Here is a 23,395-nt window from a genome sequence, read left to right on the forward strand (position 1 = left end):
TTACCATCCACTCCTTGATTACTCTTCTTCCTCCTGTGGTTTACCACTATCCATCTCACCCAAGTTCACACCCATCCCCTGCCTAGTCCATTACTTTCTCTGCCCTCCCTGCCCCTCTCAGCCTTGGCAGTCTCCAGAGTCTGGTCCGTTTGGCATGAATGTCTTTCTCTTGGTTTGTTGTTCTTTGTTTGTTTTCACTTATAATATTGGTCTCATAATACTTATCCTTTTGTGACTGAGTATTTCCCTCAGCATCATGTTCTCCAGATCATCCATGTCATGAGGTGCTTCATGGATCCATCATTGTTTTTAGTGATTTATAGTATTCAAGGGGCCACACACATTTTTTTGTTAGCAACAAATTTATTCTATGACGTGTTTTTCTTGTTTTTATGTAAAAGAAAGGTGTTTTTTGCTTGTTTTTTGGAAATCTTGATGTGATTTCAGTGAAAGTTTGCAGGAAAAATGGGTTCTCCATTCAGCCATTCGTACTCATTTTGTTTTGTGACATTGATTGCAATCCCCACAATGTAGCAGCCTCCCACTTCCTCCTGTATTTCCCAATTCCTTTCACCTTTATGCCATATTTTAATATAATGTCCCATTGCATAGACATGCTCTAATATAGTAAAGTACTATTTTGTTACTAAGAGCTTAGCATGATTTCCATTTTTGCATTTATCTGAAAATGCTAAGAACATCTACATAGCTAAAGCTTTTGTTTTGGTAACTTTTTTTCTTCCGAAAAATGCTGAGTACGTATTAGACTCTTGATTTATTTTCCAAGTGCTGTATGAGATATGGAATGTAAATGTTTACATATATGCATCAAAGACATACAGGAATGTTTATAACAGCACAGTTAATAATATAAAAAATTAGAAACAACCAAAATACCCATCAAAAATAGAGAAGAGAAATAAACTGGTATAGTGATGCAATAGACTTATAGAGCAAAGAAAGAGAAAGAATTAAAAAAAGAAAAAGAAAAAATAATAATCTATAAATTATCAAGGGCTCATGAGGGAGGGGGGAGCGGGGAGGGAGGGGGAAAAAAAGAGGACCTGATGCAAAGGGCTTAAGTGGAGAGCAAATGCTTTGAAAATGATGAGGGTAAAGGATGTACAGATGTGCTTTATACAATTGATGTATGTATATGTATGGACTGTGATAAGAGTTGTATGAGCCCCTAAGAAAATGAAAAAAAAGAAAAAGAATTACTGCAACAGCACGATGGATGAATCTCTCACAGTCGAGTGAAAAAGTCAGTCCCTTTCATGTAAAATTCTAAAACAAGAAAAACTAATCCAGAGGAATAAAAAATAAAACCGTGATTACCTTTGGGGAGCTCGAGATGGAAAGGAGAACTAAGTGAGACCTCTAGTGGTTTGTGTGTTTTTGTATTTTTGTCCCGAATTTTTACATTTTGTCAGTGAAAGGGGCAATGAATGTACAAATGTGCTCTACACAATTGATGTATGTATGGATTGTGATAAGAGTTATATAAGCCCCTAATAAAACGATTTTTTAAAGTTTACTAAATACTAATCCAGATCAGTTGCCATTGAATCAGTTCTGACTCATGGTAGCCCCATGTGCGTTGAGTAGAAATGTGCTCCATAGGCTTGTCAGTGACTCACTTTTCAGACACTGATCAACAGGCCTTTCTTGCGAGGCACTTCTGGATGGACTTGGACCACAGCCTTTTGGTTAGCCAGGCCTGTGTTAACTGGGGCTCCCACACTGTCCTCAGACCAACACCAATCTCACTACCCTCGAGCCAATGCCAACTCAGAGCGACTCTGTAGGACAGGGTAGAACTGCCCCGTGCGTTTCCCAGACTGTATCTTCCTGGGGCCCTGTCCTCTCGAGGAGGGACTGGAGGTTTCAAACTGCCGACCTTGAAGATCCCAGCCCAATTGTAATCATCATACCACCAGGGATCCGAAAGCTATACTACCTCTAATTAATGAGCACAGGCAAAGCTTTATGAGCACTGGGAAGAAAGATGCTACTTTAGGTTGGAGAGAAGTTAAGGAAGGGTTCATTCAAGCAATCTTTAAAACAGGGTAACAGCCAGCTAAGGTGGAAATATTGGTCTCTCTCCATCTGGAAGACAGAAGAGGGATGAAAATCCAAAGACACAGGGCACCAGTGGGGGCCGATGAACTACGGGATCGCACAAACATCAGTCTCCACCACCATGAGACCAGACAACTAGAGGGTGCCCGGCTACGATCAACAGCTGCTCTGGAAAGGATCGCATGGAAAGATCTTGGATAGAGCGGGAGGAAAGCACAAACAGATCTCAAAATCATGAAAGAGATCAAGCGTACTGGTTGCATAGAGACTGGTGGAACCTCCAGGACCATACCCCTTAATCACCTTCAGGTCTGGAACCGAACTCACCTGAATGAGAGACTAGTCAGCCCTTTAAGATCCAAAGCGTTTACCTAAGCCTCGAGGATTAGAAAGGGAGGGACGCTGGGAAGAGTGGGACCACTGACGGCACGGCGAGACTATCTAAAGCAAAAGTGTAGGAATTAACCATCCTTTTCCTGAACGCGTAGTGAGGGTAGCGCTGCTAACGCCCACGCAACACTTGCATTAGTGAAAGCTCTGCTTTGTTTTGATGCAATTTTTGGAAAAAAAGCAAAAGTGTAGGAATTGTTGAATGTAAAACTGATGAGCTGCTCTGTGCATGCTCACCTAAATCACAATAATTTGAAAAAATAATAAAGGCAGAAACAACTACATGCACGCATATCAAAGTTTGGGGGAAACTGGAATGAAAAGAGAATGGAAGGTTTGCTCAAACTTTTGGAAGTCCCCTGAAGTAGTATAATTCCATATGCTTTAGTCGGCGAATTATGCTAGGCGTTAACTGTTGTAAGTCTCTGTGTGCGTACAACCTAAAACAAATATTCCTCTTGAAGAAAAAAATAGAGCCAATGAAGATAAAGATTGAGGGTCCGAATATTCCAGGTAGCTGGAGCAAAGGCGAAGGGGGAAATGGGCTGGCTGAGGAACGGCAGAGAGCTTGGCATAGCTTCAGAGGCAGGGAGCAATGGGACAGCCGAGGACAGTTGGCTTGGATTGGGATTTACCATTGCCGCCAAGACCATTCCAACTCATGGCAGCCCCAGGAGTGTCTGAGCAGAACCGTGCTTCCCAGGGTTTGCCTGCAGCATAAACTAGGCATTTCTTTTATGGCGTCAGTGGGTGGGTTGGCACTGCCAAGCTTTAAACTAGCAGTCAACAGCAAACCGTTTGCAGAGGCCTGAAAGACCAGGTCATGGAATTTGGATTCTACAGCAATGCAGAAGCCGGTCGCTTCCATCATTGCCACCCGAGAACTCATAGAGCTGTAATTTCTGTGTGAGCTCTGGAGAGTACCCATCGGTTGCCTACTGCACTTCCACTCTTCTCGGAATGCTTGATGGATTGAGATGTGTTCCCCAAAACGATATGTTACTGATATACGAACCCTATGTTATGACCTAGGCATATGACCATGCACGTCATCCTATTTGGAAATAAGGTTTCCTTTCTTATATCAATGAAACCACACTGGCCTGGGGTCTACTCGAAGCCTGACCGCTTCTGAGTTACAAAGGAGCAGATTAGACGTAGAGAGTCGGAACCAATCAAAACCCAGATCCATTGCCCTGAGTAGGTTCCAACTCACGGCAACCCAACAGAACACAAGAGAACTTCCCCATAGGGTCTCTGAGGCTATCAGTCTTTATAGACAGACTTCCTAATCTTCCTCCCACGGAGAAGCTTGAGGGTTCAAACCACTAACCTTTTGGTTACCAACTGAGCACTCAAACCTCTGCACCACAAGGCCTGCTCAACATATGCACCCGCCCTACAGCCATCAAGTCAATTCTTACTCATAGCAACTTGTAGCTCTTTAGGGTTTCTGATACTGTAAAGCTTTACGGGAGCAGACAGCCTCATCTTTCACCCAGGGAGCGGCTGGTGAGTTTGAACTGCCAACCTTGGGGTTAGCCACCCAATGCTTAACACACTGTGCCACCAGGGGTCCTGGGAGCATTCACATGAGAGAGAAAACAGATGCCCTTGTAGGATCAGCTATAAGCTAAGGAAAGCATACCAAAAGCCAAAGTCACTGCCATGCTGACTCATCGTGACTCCTTGTGGGTTTCTGAGATGTTAACTATTTACTCCGGCGGCAGAGCTGCTGCTGATTTCCAACCGCTGACCATGTGGATTGCAGCCTGGAATGTCACCATGACTCCGCCAGGGCTCCTAAGGAATGCACGGGACTACCAAAAGAATTTGGACTTTCAGCCAGCTGAACTATGAGAAAATATATTTTTGTTCTTTAAAGCCACTGGTGGTATTTTTGTTATAGCACCACTAGGTAGCTAAGTATTTTTATAGGAATTCAGTCTTTAAGCAGATCAACTATAGCTGTGTTGAACAGGAAAACTTTACTGTAGAACTTTGTTAGAGTTTGGTATTAACCCAAGAATATTCACATTCATCCATATACTGAAATAAATAGCTTGCCGTTTTTCTATTACAATAAGAAAAAAACCACTGCCATCAAATTGATTCATACTCTCAGCAACTCTATGAGCCAGGATAAAATTTCCCTGTAGGTTTCTGGGCCTCATTTTTCTCCCGTAGAGCAGCTGGTGGCTTCAAACTGCTGACCCACTACCCCCCAGGGCTCCTTATTATATGAAGAGATCATACAAATTTAAAAGAACAACAACCAAATATAACAGGGGTCTGCAAGCTCTAGTCTATGTATCAAATCTAGCATACTGCTTGTTTTTGTCAATAAAGTTTTTCTTGAAACACTGGCATGATAATCTATTTGCTTACTTACTTACTTACGCTACAGCAGCAGCATTGAGTGCAGGCAGTCCCAGATTTAGGACTATATATTCTTGGAGTTATGAAACACCACACTCTGACCATTCTTTTTGTTTTTGTTTTGTGGACCTTATCATTAGGAGTATGTACTACCTACCATGTTACCACCTGTGATTTTCTGATGTCCTCAGCTGTTCACTCACAGAAGTTCAGTGTTACGACTTACTGTTCAAAGCCTTGCCTCTTGCACATGGCCTGCTCTACAGTAGCGTCACCATGAGTCAGAAGTGGTTCAATGGCAGATGATTTTCGGTTGGTGCAATGAAGTTGGTGTTGGTGTCCGTGTAGGACTCCTCATGGATAGAAAGATGGACAATGTTCAACCCAAACAACACAGGTCTTTTTTTTATTTTATTTTAACAATTTATTGGGGCTGATACAATTCTTTTCACAGTTCATACATGTACATACATCAATTGTATAAAGCACATCTGTACAGTCTTTGCCCTAATCATTTTTTTCTCTTTTCTTCTTTTACATTTTATTAGGGACTCAAACAACTCTTACCACAATCCATACATATACATACATCAATTGTATAAAGCACATCCATACATTCCCTGCCCCAATCATTCTCAAGGCATTTGCTCTCCACTTAAGCCCCTTGCATCAGGTCCGCTTTCCCCCCCCCCTCCCTCCCCATTCCCCCCTCCCTCATATGCCCTTGGTAATTTATACCTCGTTATTTTGTCATATCTTGCCCTATCCGGAGTCTCCCTTCCCCCCTTCTCTGCTGTCCCTCTCCCAGGGAAGAGGTCACATGTGGATCCTTGTAATCAGTTCCCCCTTTCCAACCCACTCACCCTCCACTCTCCCAGCATCGTCCCTCACACCCTTGGTCCTGAAGGTATCATCCACCCTGGATTCCCTGTACCTCCAACCCTCATATGTACCAGTGTACAGCCTCTGTCCTATCCAGCCCTGCAAGGTAGAATTCGGATCATGGTAGTTGGGGAGAGGAAGCATCCAGGATCTGGGGGAAAGCTGTGTTCTTCATCGATACTACCTCACACCCTAATTAACCCATCTCCTCTCCTAAACCCCTCTATGAGGGGATCTCCATTGGCCGACACTTGGGCCTTGGGTCTCCACTCTGCACTTCCCCCTTCATTTAATATGATATATATACATATATATACATACATATATACATATACACATATATACACATACATACACACACATCTTTTTTTTTTGCATGATGCCTTATACCTGGTCCCTTGGGCACCTCGTGATCGCACTGGCCGGTGTGCTTCTTCCATGTGGGCTTATTTGCTTCTGAGCTAGATGGCCGCTTGTTCACCTTCAAGCCTTTAAGACCCCAGACACTATCTCTTTTGAGAGCCGGGCACCATCAGCTTTCTTCACCACATTTGCTTATGCACCCATTTGTCTTCAGCGATCCTATCATGGAGGTGTGCAGTCAATGATATGATTTTTTGTTCTTTGATGCCTGGTAACTGATCCCTTTGGGACCACTCGATCACACAGGCTGGTGTGTTCTTCCATGTGGACTTTGTTGCTTCTGAGCTAGATGGCCGCTTGTTTATCTTCAAGCCTTTAAGACCCCAGTCACGATCTCTTTTGATAGCCGGGCACCATCAGCTTTCTTCACCACATTTACTTGTTCACCCACTTTGGCTCCAGCCGTTGTGTCGGGAGAGTGAGCATCATAGAGTTCCAATTTAATAAAAGAAGGTATTCATGCATTGAGGGAGCAACACAGGTCTTTTTAACACTCTCCTTTGTGTAGTGAGTTATGTGTTGGGCTGCTAACAACAAGGTCAGCAGTTCAAACCCACGAGCCACTTCTCAGGAGAAAGATGAGGCTTTCTACTCCTATAAAGATTTACAGCCTTGGAAACCCAAGGAGGCAGTTCTACTCTATCCTACAGGGTCTCTCTGAGTCATGATTGACTCAAGGACAGATTGGTTTGTGTATTTCATTTATACACACACGCAGAGGGAAGAGAGCATGTATGTATATGTACAAAAGAGGAAAGGCTGGGCAGATGCAGCGATGGGATTCAGCCAGTTTGCACTGGGTCAACAGAACCGATACCTGCATTTTGATTGAGTTGGGCAAAGTGGGTGTTAAAATGGTATTTATCATCAGGGTGGGTGGCTGTGTAGTGGTCTAAAAAAATTACATACAACTATGCTTGTAATATTTATTCATTTCATGAAATTCGTTAGCTTTTGACTAAGCACTACGTTTTTATTCCCTTGTGTTTGTTACTTCGGTAAATACACATATGACATAAAGAGGTAAAGTGCCAAACAGCCAGAGGGTGACACGCTAGTTAGTTCCAACTTTGTGTTCTGCCCCATAATCCCACAAGGTATTCTGAGTGGATTATGCAATTCCTGAAAATGTTAAAAGAGCTGAGAAACACATACTGTCAGAACCATTGCTTTACGTTCAGTAGAAGCAGAAAGATGTTTCTCAACGATGAACATAATACATTCAGAGAAGTTACATATTTCTAATTTAGCAACCATAATGACGCTGGTGGAATGGGCCTGCCTCTAAAGAAACGGGAGCCTACTCCCACAGTAAAAAGATAGTAAAGGATAGATCACAGACTATGATGCTCAGAGAAAGGCGAAGAACATTGCAAGTGAGGATGCCAATCAAGAAGCAAGACGGACATATCTTAAATAACAGTTTTATGGGTATTTGCTATATTTCATTAAGATTGTAAAACTCTGAACAATCTAGTTTTGTTCTTAAGTATTAACTTAGGAAGTAATACACTATCTTTAGCTATATCTTTTTTCAGACTTAACTGGTGTTAAATTATTTGAATCCCCCCACTGGGCACATGTCATCTTGGCTAGTCAACGTCTGAAAAATCCTTTTCTTTGAAGAGGATCCCAAGACAGGTAGTTGTGTACGTTTGAGGAGGGTCTGAGAGGAGCATGCGTCCCCTCCTAGCACCTTGGCGGCCAATTCGGAACCATGTGACATAACAGGGTCAGCCGATCAGGTTCTTACTCAGAACTCTTGGACCTCTTGAGTCTGAAGGGAAGAGGCAGAGAAGCGTGGTGTTGTGGGAGAGTGCAGGGGAGTCAAGCGCGCAACTGGGAGCATACCTGCTGCATGGGAGCCCGACCTCGAACACATGCTCATCTCCAACGGCCTCTGGGCCACGGATGGTGAAAGGAAAGGAAGACATTTCCCGGCGCTGAGGGAGAAAGCCCTGCCCTAGAATCGGCACTCTGAATTTGGACTTTTGCCCTCCTACACTGTGAGAGGGTAAATGTTGTTGGTAAAGCCATCAACTGGTGGGATTTCTGAAATAACAGCACGGAGACACCTTGCCAGCTGCTTTTTTCTAAAATTCACTACATTTATCTATCACATTAAATATACCAAGAGGCTTTCTACTCCCATAAGGAGTTAGTCTCGGAAACCTACCTGGGAAGTTCTACTCTGCCCTGCAGGGTCACTGTGAGTCAGAATATACTTGCTGGCAGTGAGTTTTTATATTATTTATAAACAATTCGCAGTGTACGTCCCATCCTTTAATGCCTTACAGAAATGGATGGTGGCATTTGGGGTTAAGTGTTGGGTTGCTAAGCCAACTACATTAGCCGCTTCAAAGGAGAAAGAGGTTCCCTGCTGCATATTTACACCTGGGAAGCCCCCAGGGGCAGATCTACTCTATCCTGTAGGATTTCTGTGAATTGGGATCCACTTCATGGCAGTGAGTTGGAATTTGTCGTGTTTTGAGTGTGCATTTTGAAACCTGCATTTGTTAACTCGGTCATTTACAGTCTGTCTATGTTGACTGATGTGGATTTAAATCACATGACTCCAGTGCCATGTTCCCGTGTACAGCTAGCTGCCCCAGCCCTGCGCTCTGCTCCCTACTGATGGGCACGAGATGTCTCCAACTTCTTTTTTTTTTTTTTTTTTTAATAATGTATTGAAATCAGAAATAGATTCTTAATACAAAAGCCCTTAAGCGACCTAGAAACTCAGGAACTAGATTTTAAAAAAATACTTAAAAATCTCAAGAGGTTTTAATATTGCAGTTTTTGGTTAACAATCTGGAACACAGGCCACTGGAGGTACCATTTTCGTTCCTGAGCAGCTGCCATGATAAGTTAGCCAGCTGTCAACTCGACAAGATGTAGCTGATGGCACTGTATTGCTCTTCAACCGGAACACAGATTGGCCCGCACTTCTTTGGTGCAATGAGCCTTGTGGCTCTCCAGGACTCCTTGTGTGCAACCAGGTAAAAATGTCTGAAGAGGTGGTTGCTTGCATCCCCTCTGTTCTTGTTCACTCCCACCTCACACCTCTTGGCAGGTAGAAGCTGGTGGCAGTTCTCAGAGCTCATGGTCGTTGGAGCCCTTATTGTGGGACCCAGAGATTGATGACAACTGTTAGCACATAGACCAGAATCAGCAGTATGATCCAATAGGACGGCAGTATTATGTGGTTTATATAGAAGAGACAGAAGCCATCCCAGCCGCCCTGCGCCATCAGCCAGGTGCCCTGCAATTCCATCAACACGGTGCACAGCACGTTCGCCATGAAGTGGCACTCCAGCTCAATCTGCTGAGTAGCTTCCACTGACCATTGCTCTGGACCCATGCTGACCCCCCGAAAAGGTCTCTCCAACAGCGTCCCTGCGAGGGCCACCAGGTCCACCAAGTGGTCCCAGGTGATGGGGGTGCCAGCCAACAGCTCCAGGGCCACCTCCGCTACCAGATGGATGTAGTCTCCCTGGTAGCTACGGATACTGTAGTAGTGGACTCTGCAGAGTGTCCTCTGGTGGTCGGCAGCGTGGTGCAGTATGGCGGCCTCGAAGGTGGGAGGCGCCCAGGGTGGGGTGCCGGGCAGCCGGGCACAGTGTCGCATGTAGTCTGTCAGCATCTCAACTGTGCTCTCCCGCAACTCCTCCATGGACTGTTCTCTCCCAGGGACCCCGACCCTCCCTGCTGGGGTCCCACCTGGGCCTGACTTCGCCATCAGGTGCCTCTCAGCCCAGGGCGGGGCGACTCTCCAACTTCTTTTTTATTTTTAACAATTTCATTGGCACTTAATCCACATGGCACACAATTCAATCACAGTTTAATCACATCAAGAATTGCTGAACAATCAGTACCACAATCCATTTTGGACCATTTTCTTCCCTCCCACCCCCCTGCCTGTCTCCAGCTTCTGGCTACTGTAAAGAATGCTGTTATATATAATGGATGTGAAAGGGTATCTCACTTGGGGTTTAATATGTATTTTCCTGATTAACGTATTTACTGGCTTTGTACTTTCTTCTCTCATAAAATGCCAGCCCCAGTCCTTTGCTCACTTCTTTGTGTTTTTCTCATTGATTTGTGTGAGCTCTTACTACGCTTGATCTTTAGCTTCTGAAACTAATCCTCTGACTGTCATACACATCAAAAATCTCTTCTGGCTCTGATTTTCCTTTGCCTTCTGTCTCTCATCATAAAAAGCTTTAAAGTTTTAATGTTGTTGCACAAATATATTGGCCCTTCCTGTTCTGATGTGTTCTTTTTGCATCATGACTAAAAAGTCATTTCCTCCACCTGTGTGCATGTAGCGTTGGCGTTTTTTAATAATTCGGGGTGTTTTGTGTGTGGTTTTTTTTTTTTTTTTGCTTTGAATGGATTGTACCTGAATCGTGTGAAATAGAGATCTAATTTTACTGTTTTCCCATATGGGTAGTCATATGATTGCTTATAAGGAGACTGAAATTTGGGGGTGGGGAGTTTAAATATATATTTTAAGAGAAATAGCCCCTCAAAAGGCAAATTTGAGCATTCTAAGAACTTAGTGCGTAAAAGAAACTTCTAGAATTAAAATGAAAGGAGTAGGTTACTCAATAACTATATCCCGTCATTCGTGGAGCGGGGAAGGGAAAATTTAGATACCAGAAAAAGATTATGTGCCAAAATAAATTACAGAAGGAATTAAATAGGAAAAAAATAATTCATTTAAAAGACAGACATAACATTAATAAACATTTCAGTCCTTTTTGATGGGGAAGATAATAGCAACAATGAGGGCCCCCCAAAAAGTCAGCAAGAAACTTAGTAAGAAATGTTTGAGATCTTTATAAACAAAAATTGAAAATGCTATTAAACACATACCTACACTCACTACCATTAAGTCAATTCCAACCCTATGCTTCCCAACTCCTCAAATCTTTACCGAACAGATAGCCCTGTAAGGTTTCTCGAGTTCTCGGCTTCGAACAGAAAGAATTCATGCCAAAGCCTGTTTTATAATCCGCATGCGTTTTTATGAAGGACGAGAGAAGTCTCAGGTCTTACAGTCTCAAAAGGGCAGCGTGCCAAGCCTCACGGAAGCCTCGCAGAAGTTCACGATTGGACACGAGCAACCTCGTGAAACCGCGTGCCCACACGTGCCACACAGACCAGAGAACGCGTGGGCACGGCAAGAGTGGGTGTAGGGTCAAAAGAGAACGGCCCGCCCACCGCCAGGGTATTTCAAACCTCTGGCTGGGGAGGCGTGGTTGAAGATATGGGTTGACCCATTGGCTGAATTAAGCCCTTCTGGGTGATGTGCTAGGGTGGGCCTAGTTTGAGCCACCCAGGTGTACCATCCACCTGACTTGGGGCCTGAATTTGAGCATGCCCAGTTTAACTGCGCAAGCATGGGGAGACAACCCCCTGTCCCCATTCTGACCACCTAACAACCTCTTCTGCCTCCCTGGAGGCAGGTTATACGTGAATTACACTTGGATTAAAGGGTTATACATGGATTCAAATAGTTGATTTTAGCCATCCAGCTCCTAACTGACCATGCCCCCAGGGCTTGGAAATTGCTACTGAGGGATATAAAAGGAGTCTGACCTCATGCAAGAATAACCAACCAATATGAGGATGTGGAAATAGATCTATGTGCATATATTTGTAGGTTTAGTATTAATGTAGCAGATGGACATTGGGCCTCCACTCAAGTACTCCCTCAATAAAAAGAACACTTGGTTCAATTAAACTGGCATTCCATGATGCTCACCTTCCCGACAATCACTGAAGACAAAGTGGGTGCATAAGCAAATGTGGTGAAGAAAGCTGATGGTGCCCAGCTATCAAAAGATATAGCATCTGGGGTCTTAAAGGCTTGAAGGTAAACAAGCGGCCATGTAGCTCAGAAGCAACAAAACCCACACTGAAGAAGCACACCAGCCTGTGCGATCATGAGGTGTTGAAGGGATCAGGTATCATGTATCAAAGAACAAAAAAAATATCATTGTGAATGAGGGGGAGTGCAGACTGGAGACCCAAAGCCCATCTGCAGGCAACTGGACATCCCCTTACAAAAGTGTCACAGGGAGGAGACAAGCCAGTCAGGGTGCAGTGTAGCAATGGTAAAACATACAACTTTCCTCTAGTTCCTAAATGCTTCCTCCCCACCCACTGTCATGATCCCAATTCTATCTTACAAATCTGGCTAGGCTGGTACAGATAGGAACTGGAAACTCAGGGAATCTAGGGTGGATGATCCCTTCAGGACCAGTGGTGAGAGTGGTGATACCAGGAGTGTGGAGGGAGCATAGTTGTGGAAAGGGGGGGACCTATTACAAGAATCTAAATATAACCTCCTCTCTGGGGGATGGACAACAGAAAACTGGGTGAAGGGAGACATCGGGGCAAGATATGACAAAATAATAATTTATAAATTATCAAGGGTTCTTGAGGGAGGGAGGTCAAAAAATGAGGAGCTGATGCCAAAGGCTTACGTGGAGAGCAAATGTTTTGAGAATGATGAGGGCAGTGAATGTACAAATGTGCTTTACACAACTGATGTATGTATAGATCGTGATAAGAGTTGTATGAGCCCCTAATAAAATGATTAATAAAAAGAAGAATCAACCATTTCACATTAGGACAGTGAACAATAGGCGGCATTTACCCAGGGACAAAGTCCAGAGAGTTAGGAAATAGGTTAAGCGATGGTACATTGAGGGAATTTAAATGGATGAGTATAGTATATAAATTATTACATGTAAAACTCATGACCTGCTCTGTAAAACTTCCCCTAAGTCACAATGAAAAGGTTTTTGTTTTGTTTTAAGGACACTTAAGGGTAAACCATAGTCTCTTTGGGGGAAAGTGCCATAAGATATGCTTATAAAATATATTTCTCTTTAAATTAATCTATGTCTTTAACCTCATTCCAGTAAAAAATACAAAGATGACTTTTTAATAGGCAATCTGACTTGTAAATTTATGCTGCTGTTTTAGGGCACGAAGGAGACTCCAGGATTTAAGGGGGACACTTAGTAAGTCTTCAGCAGGAAAAGACAAGACAGAGTCAAAGACACGTCATCTGAATTAGGAAGACCGTTGCTCGTTGCTATAAGGTCACTGTAAAAAAAAAAATAATAAGGTCACTGTGGTGTCCAAGGGTCTGTAGAGATTGGAGCACACAGAAAGGACGTGAGGTCAAAGGAAACTGACAAGAAAGCGTGATTCGTGGCAGATCGACACAGTACAGTTACAGATGGGGCTACAGACACAGGAAACTGCTCCCAAACGGGACATGCACGTGACATTAGACAGAACTTATAAGATTGATGTAGGGTTGGGAAATGTACATATGCTTATAGGTTTAGTATTAAGGTAGCAGATTGGGCCTCTATTCAAGAACACCCTCCGGGAATCCAGGGTAGATGATACCTTCAGGACCAAGGGTGTGAGGGGCGATGCTGGGAGAGTGGAGGGTGAGTGGGTTGGAAAGGGGGAACTGATTACAAGGATCCACATGTGACCTCCTCCCTGGGAGGTGGACGGCAGAGAAGGGGGGGAAGGGAGACTCTGGATAGGGCAAGATATGACAAAATAACGAGGTATAAATTACCAAGGGCATATGAGGGAGGGGGGGATGGGGAGGGAGGGGGGGGAAATAAGAGGACCTGATGCAAGGGGCTTAAGTGGAGAGCAAATGCTTTGAGAATGATTGGGGCAGGGAATGTGTGGATGTGCTTTATGCAATTGATGTATGTATACGTATGGATTCTGATAAGAGTTGTATGAGCCCCTAATAAAATGTAAAAAAGAAAAGAAGATAAAAAAGAAAATGATTAGGGCAAAGACTGTACAGATGTGCTTTATACAATTGATGTATGTATATGTATGGATTGTGATAAGAGTTGTATGAACCCCTAATAAAAAAAAAAGAACACTCTCAACGCAAGAACACTTTGTTCTATTAACCTGGCATTCCATGATGCTCGCCTTCCTGACACGATCGCTGAAGACAAAGTGGGTGCATAAACAAATGTGGTAAAGAAAGCTGGTGATGCCCAATGCTTTTAAAAACTGGAAGATAAAGAAGCAGCCATCTAGCTGAGAAGCAAACGTCCACATGGAAGAAGCACACCAGCCTGTGTGATCATGAGGTGTCAATGGGATCAGGTATCAGACATCAAAGACTCAGAACAAAAAATCATATCAATGTGAATGAGGGGGAGTGCAGAGTAGAGGCCCAGAGCCCATCTGTAGGCAACTGGACATCCCTTTACAGAAGGGTCTCAGGGATATGACAAGCCAGTCAGGGTACAGTATAGCACCGATGAAACATACAACTTTCCTTTACAGAATTGATGTATGTATGGATTGTGATAGGAGTTGTATGAACCCCTAATAAAATGATTTTTTTTAAAGAAAGAAACATACAACTTTCCTCTAGCTCTTTAATGCTTCCTCCACCCCCACTATCATGACCCCAATTCTACCTTCCAAATCTGGCTAGACCAGAGCATGGACACAGGTACAGATAGGAGTTGGGGAAAAAAACAGATAATCCAGAACAAATACTGGGAGTAGCCATAACAGGAGGGTAAGGGGAATGTGGGGAGACAAAGGGGAACCAATCACAATGACAGACAACAGAAAACAGAAAAATGGGTAAAGGGAGACATCGGTCAGTGTAAGACATGAAAAAAATATTAATAATTTATAAATTATCAAGGGTTCATGAGGGAGGAGGGCAGGCAAGGGAGGGGGAAAATGAGCTGATACCAAGGGCTCAAGTAGAAAGAAAATGTTTTGAAAATGATGATGGTAACAAATGTACACATGTGCTTGACACAATGGATGGATGTATGGATTGTGATAAGAGTTGTACGGACCCCCAATAAAATGATTTTAAAAAGAAGAAGAAATTGATCTAGGGCCTTTCAGTGAAGGCACTCATTGCTATGTGACCCCAGTACAGCAGTCTCTATTCAGGACACACCCAGGTAAACCCTCAAAGGAGACTGCCCTTCCCTGGCCTGATGAGGTAGATGAAGATAACCCACATTCTCATACAGAGGCCCGAGGGCAGGACTGTTCACATTTCTGGTTAAAAGCCAGCAGGAATTCAATGCAGGCTTAATCCACATGGGACTTGGGACTTACGGATTTTATCCATAGCCATCTACAAACCTGATGTCCAGAATTTAAGCGCTAGTACCTTATTAAAATAAATATGCAAGAAAAACATTAGCCAATTCTGACCAAAGAAGTATACTGATGGGGGCCCTAAATCCACTGCATATTTACAAAGGTTTATGCATGTTAAGCTGGGGTTTGACACCTAACTGAAGAACGGGGAGCTGCGTAAGGAATAGGGTCATATCTTGGAGGGTCCCGGGCTTCTTCAGAGTGCTGGATGGTTCTTTGCCCTGAAACCAAGTTTATGTTTTTTCCAAGTTTGGTCTGAGTTCATGGAGTTTCATGCTCCTTATCCTGTGCCCTCACCCAGACAGGCTGCAGGGAATGTGATTCTTTTTAGGATTACAGGAACTGGTGCTAGGGCCTGGTCAATGAATCAGCCAGCCTCTGTTACCTAGACGCTTAGGAGAAATGCAGAATCTTGGGTCTCACTTCCAATCTGAAATCAGATTCTATATTTTAAGGGATCTGCTCAGCATTTTATTTAGTTGTTAGTTAATCTTCCTCCAATTCTGATGCCTCTTCTTTTTCATCTTGCCCAGCTTCTTGGATTATTCGCTACACCTATAGATGAATAATCGTGATGAAAGAATACAACTCTGTGGGGAGGGAGGGGAAAAAAGAGGACCTAATGCAAAGGGCTTAAGTGGAGAGCGGATGTTTTGAAAATGATTAGGGCAAAGAATGTACAGATGTGCTTTATACAATTGATGTATGTATATGTATGGATTGTGATAAGAGTTGTATGAGCCCCTAATAAAATGTTAAAAAAAAAAAAAAAGAATGCAACTCTGACCTCTGATGTGAAACACACACTATTTTGTTCTTGTTCTATGAGTCTTTGTCCTTCTTTATTAGCCAATTGAAATAAAGAGGACACTGCATGCAAGAGAAACAGAGAGTGACTTGATTGTCTATGCAGACAAAGGACTCGTGACCAAACTACAAAAGGCTTCCCCGAGTTGGGATCACTTGCATCTCCGATATATGCTTCCAAGATTCTGACTTCTTCCAACCCCTTTCTAACCTCTAACCCATCCCTGTCCATAACAGAGGTCCAAGTGGTGACTTACGTTCTTCCAGATGTTCTCTAGATGCATCTCTCACTTGAATATGAGGTTGGAGAGAACATTAAGTCAGGTAATATGTTCTTTCCAGTGATTTAGGGTTAATTAGAGGACAACTACCTGGACTGAGCATGCTCTTGGACCTGCTTTAGACTGGAAAGAGTCTAAGACCATTCTTTAAAGAAGGGCGTCGGGATGGAGTACTGATAACCAGGATTCCAAAAATGGAAGATTTAGATAAGAGAAGAGTTGGCCACAGAGTACCAACCAGGGAGTCATAGAACGGGGATACTGGTGTAAGGGTTTCATTCTGTTTAGATGACCACCTCTTGTTTAGACAGGTTTCACATGAGCATAATTACATGTTCTAGAATTTCCATGCTTTGCAATGTTGTCCATAATCAAATGCAAATATGCAAATGACACACCATTCTGGCTGAAATTGAAGAGGATTTGAAGCACTAAAGAAGATCAAAGACTGTAGCCTTGAGTTAAAATTATACCTCAATATAAAGAAAACAAAACTCCTCATAACTAGATCAGTAAGCAGTTTCATGATTAAATGGAGAAGATATTGAAGTTGCCGAGGATTTCATTGGACTTGACTCCACAATCAACACCACAGACAAGAAGTCAAATGACCTATCCACGTTGGGCAAATCTGCTTCAAAGGGTTAAACAACAATCAATGTCACTTTGAGAATTAAGGTATCCTGGCTCAAGTCAAGTTATTTTTAATTACTTCCTACGCATATAAAAGCTGGACAATGGATAAGGAAGACCGTAGAATTGATGCCTTTAAAGGGTGGATTTGGCAAAGAATATCGAATAATACCATGGACTTCCATGTTCATTCCAGAAGAATGAACAAATCTGTATCCAAAGAACAACAGCCAGAATGCTCCTTAGAAGTGAGGTTGTAACTTTCTCTCACATGCTTTGGACATGCTATCCAAAGCATGATGTTATCTGGGACAGTTATATAATCTGTCAACTTGTGAAGGGGTGGAGTCTAGCCTGTCAATCAGGTCATAGCCAATGAGGTCTCTGTGTGTGTGGGCATGGCTTTCTCCAAAGGATTCTGGGAACTAGTCTTCATCCCTGGAGATGGGAGACACTCTATGCTTCGTCTCCCTGCAAGACATTCCTGTTGACTTGTTACGTGGAGCTACGCTGATGGAGCCAGAACCCCTGAGTTGAAGGAGCCACATGGAGACCCACACCAGTGCTGAGATGCTATCACCACCACTGGATCCACAAGACTTCCCACCCACTGGCTGGTGATCATCCTGCATTTGGTGTCATTGCATGTGTTCGTGAGTCTGAAGAGGACTTTATAGACTGGTATCGGATGTATGGGCTAATATTGGACTTATGGACTTGATCTGGACTGGACTGGGATGTTTTCTTAATATACAATTGCTCTTTTATATAAAGTTCTTTCTTGTATACATATGAGTATCTGTGAATTTGTTTCTCTAGTCTACCTGGACTAACACATTATGGTACCAGAAGTGGGCTTCAAACACACATGGAAGTTGCTTTTTCCAGAAGCAAAGCCAATGCCACTCAGAGAGCTAGCCAACCAGAAGACATCAGCACCATGGACATGTGTGAAATTTTGTTCATGAAGTGTGAAGCAGGGCCAGTCTCTGGAGAAGGACATCATGGTAAAGTGGGGACGGTCGGCCCAAAAAGAAGGCCCTTCATAAGATGGATGGACATGGTGGCTGAGACAATGGGCTCACACAATTGCAAGGATGTCACAGGCCCGGGCAGTGTGTTGTTCTGTTGCCCTCTGAGTTGCTATGGATCAGAATCAACTTGAGATTGCCTAACAAGAGCCACAGGTTTCAGGCAGTTCTATCTTGAGAAGCTCTGTTGTGGACCAATTTATGCAGGGACGTGGGGACTCCACAGAATACCTGGGTTTGCTTCCTGGAAAATGCACCATGACTTAGTTATCACTCATCTCTCTGTGGAGGCTTTCATGTTGTTCTGATGTTAAATGGATTTCTTCATAGATGAAGAGAGACCTGGGGAGCTACTGAAAATGCACCCATGAAAACCCTAAAGATTACCATGGCTCATGTGGTAGTTATATAATCCTTTGTCAATTTGAGGCTTCCAAGTAATGGGGTGGAGTCTAGTCTGTCAATCATTGCATAGCCAATGAGGTCTCTGTGTAGGCATGGTGTTCCCCTGAGGATTCTGGGAATTCCTGTTTTTCCTCCCTGAAGGTGGGACAGACACTCTCTCTGCTCACTCCCTTGGAGACTCTCTACTGACAAGACTCAAGACTCACTCCCTGAGAGACTCTACTGACAAGACACATGGCACCACGCTGATAGACCCTGTGCCCTGGAAACTGGAGGAGCCACATGGAGCCACCAGCACAAGATGCTTCTACCGCCATTTGCTTCACAATACTTTGAACCCACTGGCCTGGGATCTTCCGGCATTCACTGTCATTGCATGTGTTTTGTGAGTCTGAAGAGGACTTTATAGATTGGTATCAGATATATGAGCTAATATCGGACTTATGGACTTGATCTGGACTGGGCTGGGATGTTTTCTCAATATTCAACTGCTCTTGTATATAAAGCTCTTTCCTATACATACGAATTTGTTTCTCTAGTCTACCCGGACTAACGCAGCCCAGTTCCCTAGGGGCTCATGAAGATGGCCCAGGTCCAGACAGCATTTCATTCCATTGTGCATGAGTTCCCCATGAGTCCGGGAGAGGACTTTAAAAGCACCCAACAACAACATACCATACTCATCTTCTTGTCAATTGCCTCTCACCTGCCAGCTTTAGTTACAATAAAGGTTTATGGCAAAGCCTTCCTTGTGGGGTGTTGAAGGAAGCAATTCCCCAGCCGGTGCCGTTCCGGGTGATTAGTTTTGCCTCTTCTCTCTTTTCTAGGACATGTGCCCAATGGCCTGAAGTGTCACCCGGACCAGGAGCATCTGATTTACCCCCTGGGTTGCACAGTCCTCATTCAGTCAATCAATACGAAGGAACAGAATTTCCTCCATGGCCACGGTAACAACGTCTCCTGTGTGGCCATCTCTAAGAGTGGCCTTTACCTGGCCTCCGGACAAGTCACCTTCATGGGCTTTAAGGTAAACAAATGAAAGAGAACTCTTTGTGAAGTCATTTAGCACAGGGGTGGGGGACCTTTTTTTTTATATCTGCCAAGGTCTATTTGGATAGTGATGGCCTGATCCTCGGCCACACGGGTCACATGTTTAATTAACTCAGTCATAACCTGATGACTGGAACGGCTTTGGGTTGGGGAGGGGTGTGATGCTGGCTGGCGTGATGATTTAGAACCATGTGAATGGCCCACAAGGAGCCCTGGGGGCACAGTGGTTACGTGTTGGGCTGCTAACTGCAAGGTCAGCAGTTCAAAGCCGACAGCCACTCCTTGGAAGAAAGATGGGGCTTTCTACTCCCATAAAGAGTTATCGTCTCAGAAAATCACAGGGGCAGTTCTACGCTATCCTATAGGGTTGCTCTGAGTTGGCATCAACTCTATGGAAGTGAATTTGCTGTTGGTTGGTTGGTTGGTTGGTTGGTTGGTTGGTTGGTTGGTTGGTTGGTTGGTTTACCCTCAGGCCACCTGTTCCCTACCCCTGATTTAAAGCGAGAGAGATTCCGGGGGGGGCGGGGATGACCCCACTCTAGGTTGCTACCTCCGTGTGGCTGAGTACTTCTCTTCTTCCTTGATTTCAAAACCTCCTCTCTTCTTTCTGCCCATCTCCGTCTGTCAGGTGGGGGAGCACAGGAGTCTGCTGTTTCGGCCCCGGGTGTTGTGGCTTGTGGCAAATAATGCTCCGGAGCCCAAGTCACCACTTACTAAATGTTCCCTGCGTGGTGGCTGCGCTCCGGGTAAAACACGGTCTCCTTTCTCCTCGAGCAGCGACTCCGACCGGTTCCTCCTCACGGAGACGGGCCGCTCTTGTCTTCAGACGTCTGGAAAAGGTGTCTGTGTGTCTGACGGCATGCTCTTCCTGCAGGCAGACATCATTCTGTGGGACTATAAGAAAAGGGAGCTGATTGCTCGGCTGTCGCTTCACAAGGGCAAAATTGAAGCTCTGGCCTTTTCGCCAAATGATTTGTACTTGGTGTCCCTAGGCGGCCCTGATGATGGAAGGTAATGAACTAAACACGTGTACCGCTTTTCCACCAGGTGGGATTTCCACAGGTGAGCGTTGCGTTCCCTCTCCTGGCTCACAGTCTCGGTTGGCCAATCTCTTTCTGAGTGTGTGTTGTGCCAAAGACCCATGAGAACGACGTGCCAGAGAACAGTGGCTCTTGAGCCTAGCCTCCTCTTGAAGTCAGCCAACCCACGGCACGCCATCAAGCTGATTCCAAATCATAGCAACCCCTGTCTATATAGACCAGGGGTTCTCAACCTTCCTAATGCCGCGACCCTTCCATACAGGTCCTCATGTTGGGGTGACCCTCCAACCGTAAATTATTTTCATTGCTACTTCATCACTGTAATGTTGCTACTGTTATGAATCGAGCGACCCCTGTAAAAGGGTCATTTGACACCCCCCAAAGGGGTCGCGACCCACAGGTTCAGAATTGCTGATATAGACTTTCTGAAGCTTTAGGGAAGCAGACAGCCTCCTCTATCTCCCAAGGAAAACACCGACCTTGTGGTTAGCTTACACACACACACACACACACACACACACACACACACGTGCCATCTAGGCCCCTTAAATCAACTAAGAAGTTTTAGAGAACTGCTCATGCCTCCCACCTTCAGAAAGTCTTATTTCATTGGTTTGGTGTAAGGAGTTTTATAACTTCCCATGTAATTACAATTTGCAGCCAAACCCAAGAGCCACTGCTGTTAAGGAGACATCATCGTTGTTGTCATCCATTGATCTAATTCTTTTTAATTGAACACTTACTAGGTGGCACGTGTGTCCCCAGCACCTGAGCTGCATGGTCTCATTTAAGCTTCACAACCAGTCTGCTGGGAGCTACTGATGCCATTGGACAGATGAGGAACCAAGTCACCGCGCAGGCGACAGTGCTCAGAGGTGGCATCTTAAATTCCCCTCACCACGATATGATCTTTGCCCTCCATGAACTCAAAATCAAATTAGTTAGGTAGAGGACACATATATTGTGGTTGGAAAAAGTCTATCTGAAAGCATTCCCTGAGGAAGAACAATCAGCACATACATCTTTCTAAGCACATTCTCAAAGAACATCAAAACTCACGTACTGGCTGTGAGTCAGTTCCGAACTCAGTGACCTTAGTTAGGGTTTCAGAGGTTGAGGCTGTCACCTGCCTATGGGCAGAAAGCCTGGCCTTTCTCCCAAGAGCAACTCTGGGTTCAATATATACAATTCCTCTCGCTATAGTAAATAAAAAATGTTCTTAAGATTCCCTCCTTTAATAGACTGATTGCCAAACCTGCTTACTTGAATGTGTTTCTGCAGAAATTTAGAAAAAGCTGGCAATAACAATAAAGCCATGTTGCGAGTCTTAAGGATAATTGAGATCATTAAGGTCCCTGAAAGTGGCTACATTAAAAAATAAATTAGACTGATGGCCCGTTAATCCCACCTCCCCTGAGCCAGCCCTATTGAGAAATGGGCCCAGAAATCGTGCAGTAACATTCTTAGTGTATCTAGAAGCAGTTGTTGGCAACCTTGATTGCTCATTGGAATCACCTGGGGAGCTTTCCACTGTGGCCTGGGTCTTACCCACAGAGATTCTAGTTTAGCCATTGGCCTATTCCCTACCCCTACCTTGCCAGGAAGATGCCAGGAGGGGCCTTGTAGGAGAGATGGCCCCTCCACCAGGTCGAGCCACCAAATGCTCCTCTCCTCGCTACAATGTTAAGCTTGATTTTAGGCCCACTAAAAGTTGCTGCCAGAAAGTCTGGGAAATGTTGAGAATCCTAAAGGCAACGTGAAAAAGAAACCTTGCTGCCCTTGGAAAACACAATATCCCCATCCCTGAGCGCTCACTGTGCAGAGGATAGGCCGGTGCCAAATGGTTCTGGACGATCGAGGGTCAGCCTGGAATCTGTGTGTGTGCTTGTGTGAGTGCACTGTTCTCCCCAAGCCAGCTGGCTGCTTCTACACAGAGAGGGGAGCCATTTATGAAGCTGTTTCTCCCCAACAGTTTTATTGGCATATAGTCCATATATCATGCATTCAGTAGCTCAGTCACATCCAGAAGAGCTGTACAGTCATCACCACAATCCATTGCAGAACGTTGTCTTCATTCTTGTCCTCATTGGTATGAGCTCCTCATTTCCCCAGCCTCCCCTGCCACACTCCCAAAGGCCCATTCATCCAGTTACCATCTCTGCAAGTCTGTGCCAAAGACAGCGTCTATGTGTAGACATTTAGACCTCAGTCTTTGCAATAACTGTCTAACCCAGCGGCTCTCAACCTGTGGGTTGCGACCCCCTTTGGGGGTCAAAAAACCCTTTCACAGGGGTTGCCTGATTCCTAGCAGTAGTAAAATGACAGTGATGAAGTAGCAACGAAAATAATTTTATGGTTGAGGGGTCACCGCAACATGAGGAATTGTATGAAAGGGTCGCGGCCTTAGGAAGGTTGAGAACCGCTGGACTAACCCAAGCCAGACTCACTGCCATGCAGTAAATGCTGACTCACAGCCACCCCAGAGGACAGACTAGAACTGCCCTGTGCGTTTCCAGACTGAAACTCTTCACGAGAGTCAGCCGAAGCCCATCTTTCTTGTATGGAGCAGCTGCTGGTTCCAAACTGCTGACCTAGCAGGTAGGGCCCAACGCATAACCACCCCACCACATGACCACTACCCAATTCACTAGTTGAGTTACATCAAGAGGCGTTGTACAATCCTCACCACAATCAGTTCTGCAACACCGTCAAATGATTGGCCTTCGCATGCCTTTCTTGAATGAGATCGTGCATTTAAAATGCCATTTAATATTAGAAACATTGCATT

The 23,395-nt window shown here is 44.4% G+C and overlaps 1 protein-coding gene and 1 pseudogene across 2 annotated transcripts in view; both read left to right on the top strand.

Annotated features, from left to right (window-relative positions):
• CFAP52 (cilia and flagella associated protein 52) overlaps nucleotides 1–23,395 on the top strand; it is a 64,760-nt gene that overhangs the window by 3,155 nt on the left and 38,210 nt on the right. For both annotated transcript variants that reach the window (XM_075560919.1, XM_075560920.1), the window contains exons 2-3: nucleotides 19,345–19,544; nucleotides 20,442–20,578. In XM_075560919.1, the coding sequence (XP_075417034.1) occupies nucleotides 19,345–19,544; nucleotides 20,442–20,578 (337 nt within the window). The remainder of the gene's footprint in view (nucleotides 1–19,344; nucleotides 19,545–20,441; nucleotides 20,579–23,395) is intronic.
• LOC142460608 (small nucleolar RNA SNORA33) lies at nucleotides 21,854–21,980 on the top strand (annotated as a pseudogene).

This window comes from Tenrec ecaudatus, chromosome 10 (genome assembly GCF_050624435.1).
Source record: "Tenrec ecaudatus isolate mTenEca1 chromosome 10, mTenEca1.hap1, whole genome shotgun sequence".
Taxonomy (NCBI): domain Eukaryota; kingdom Metazoa; phylum Chordata; class Mammalia; order Afrosoricida; family Tenrecidae; genus Tenrec; species Tenrec ecaudatus.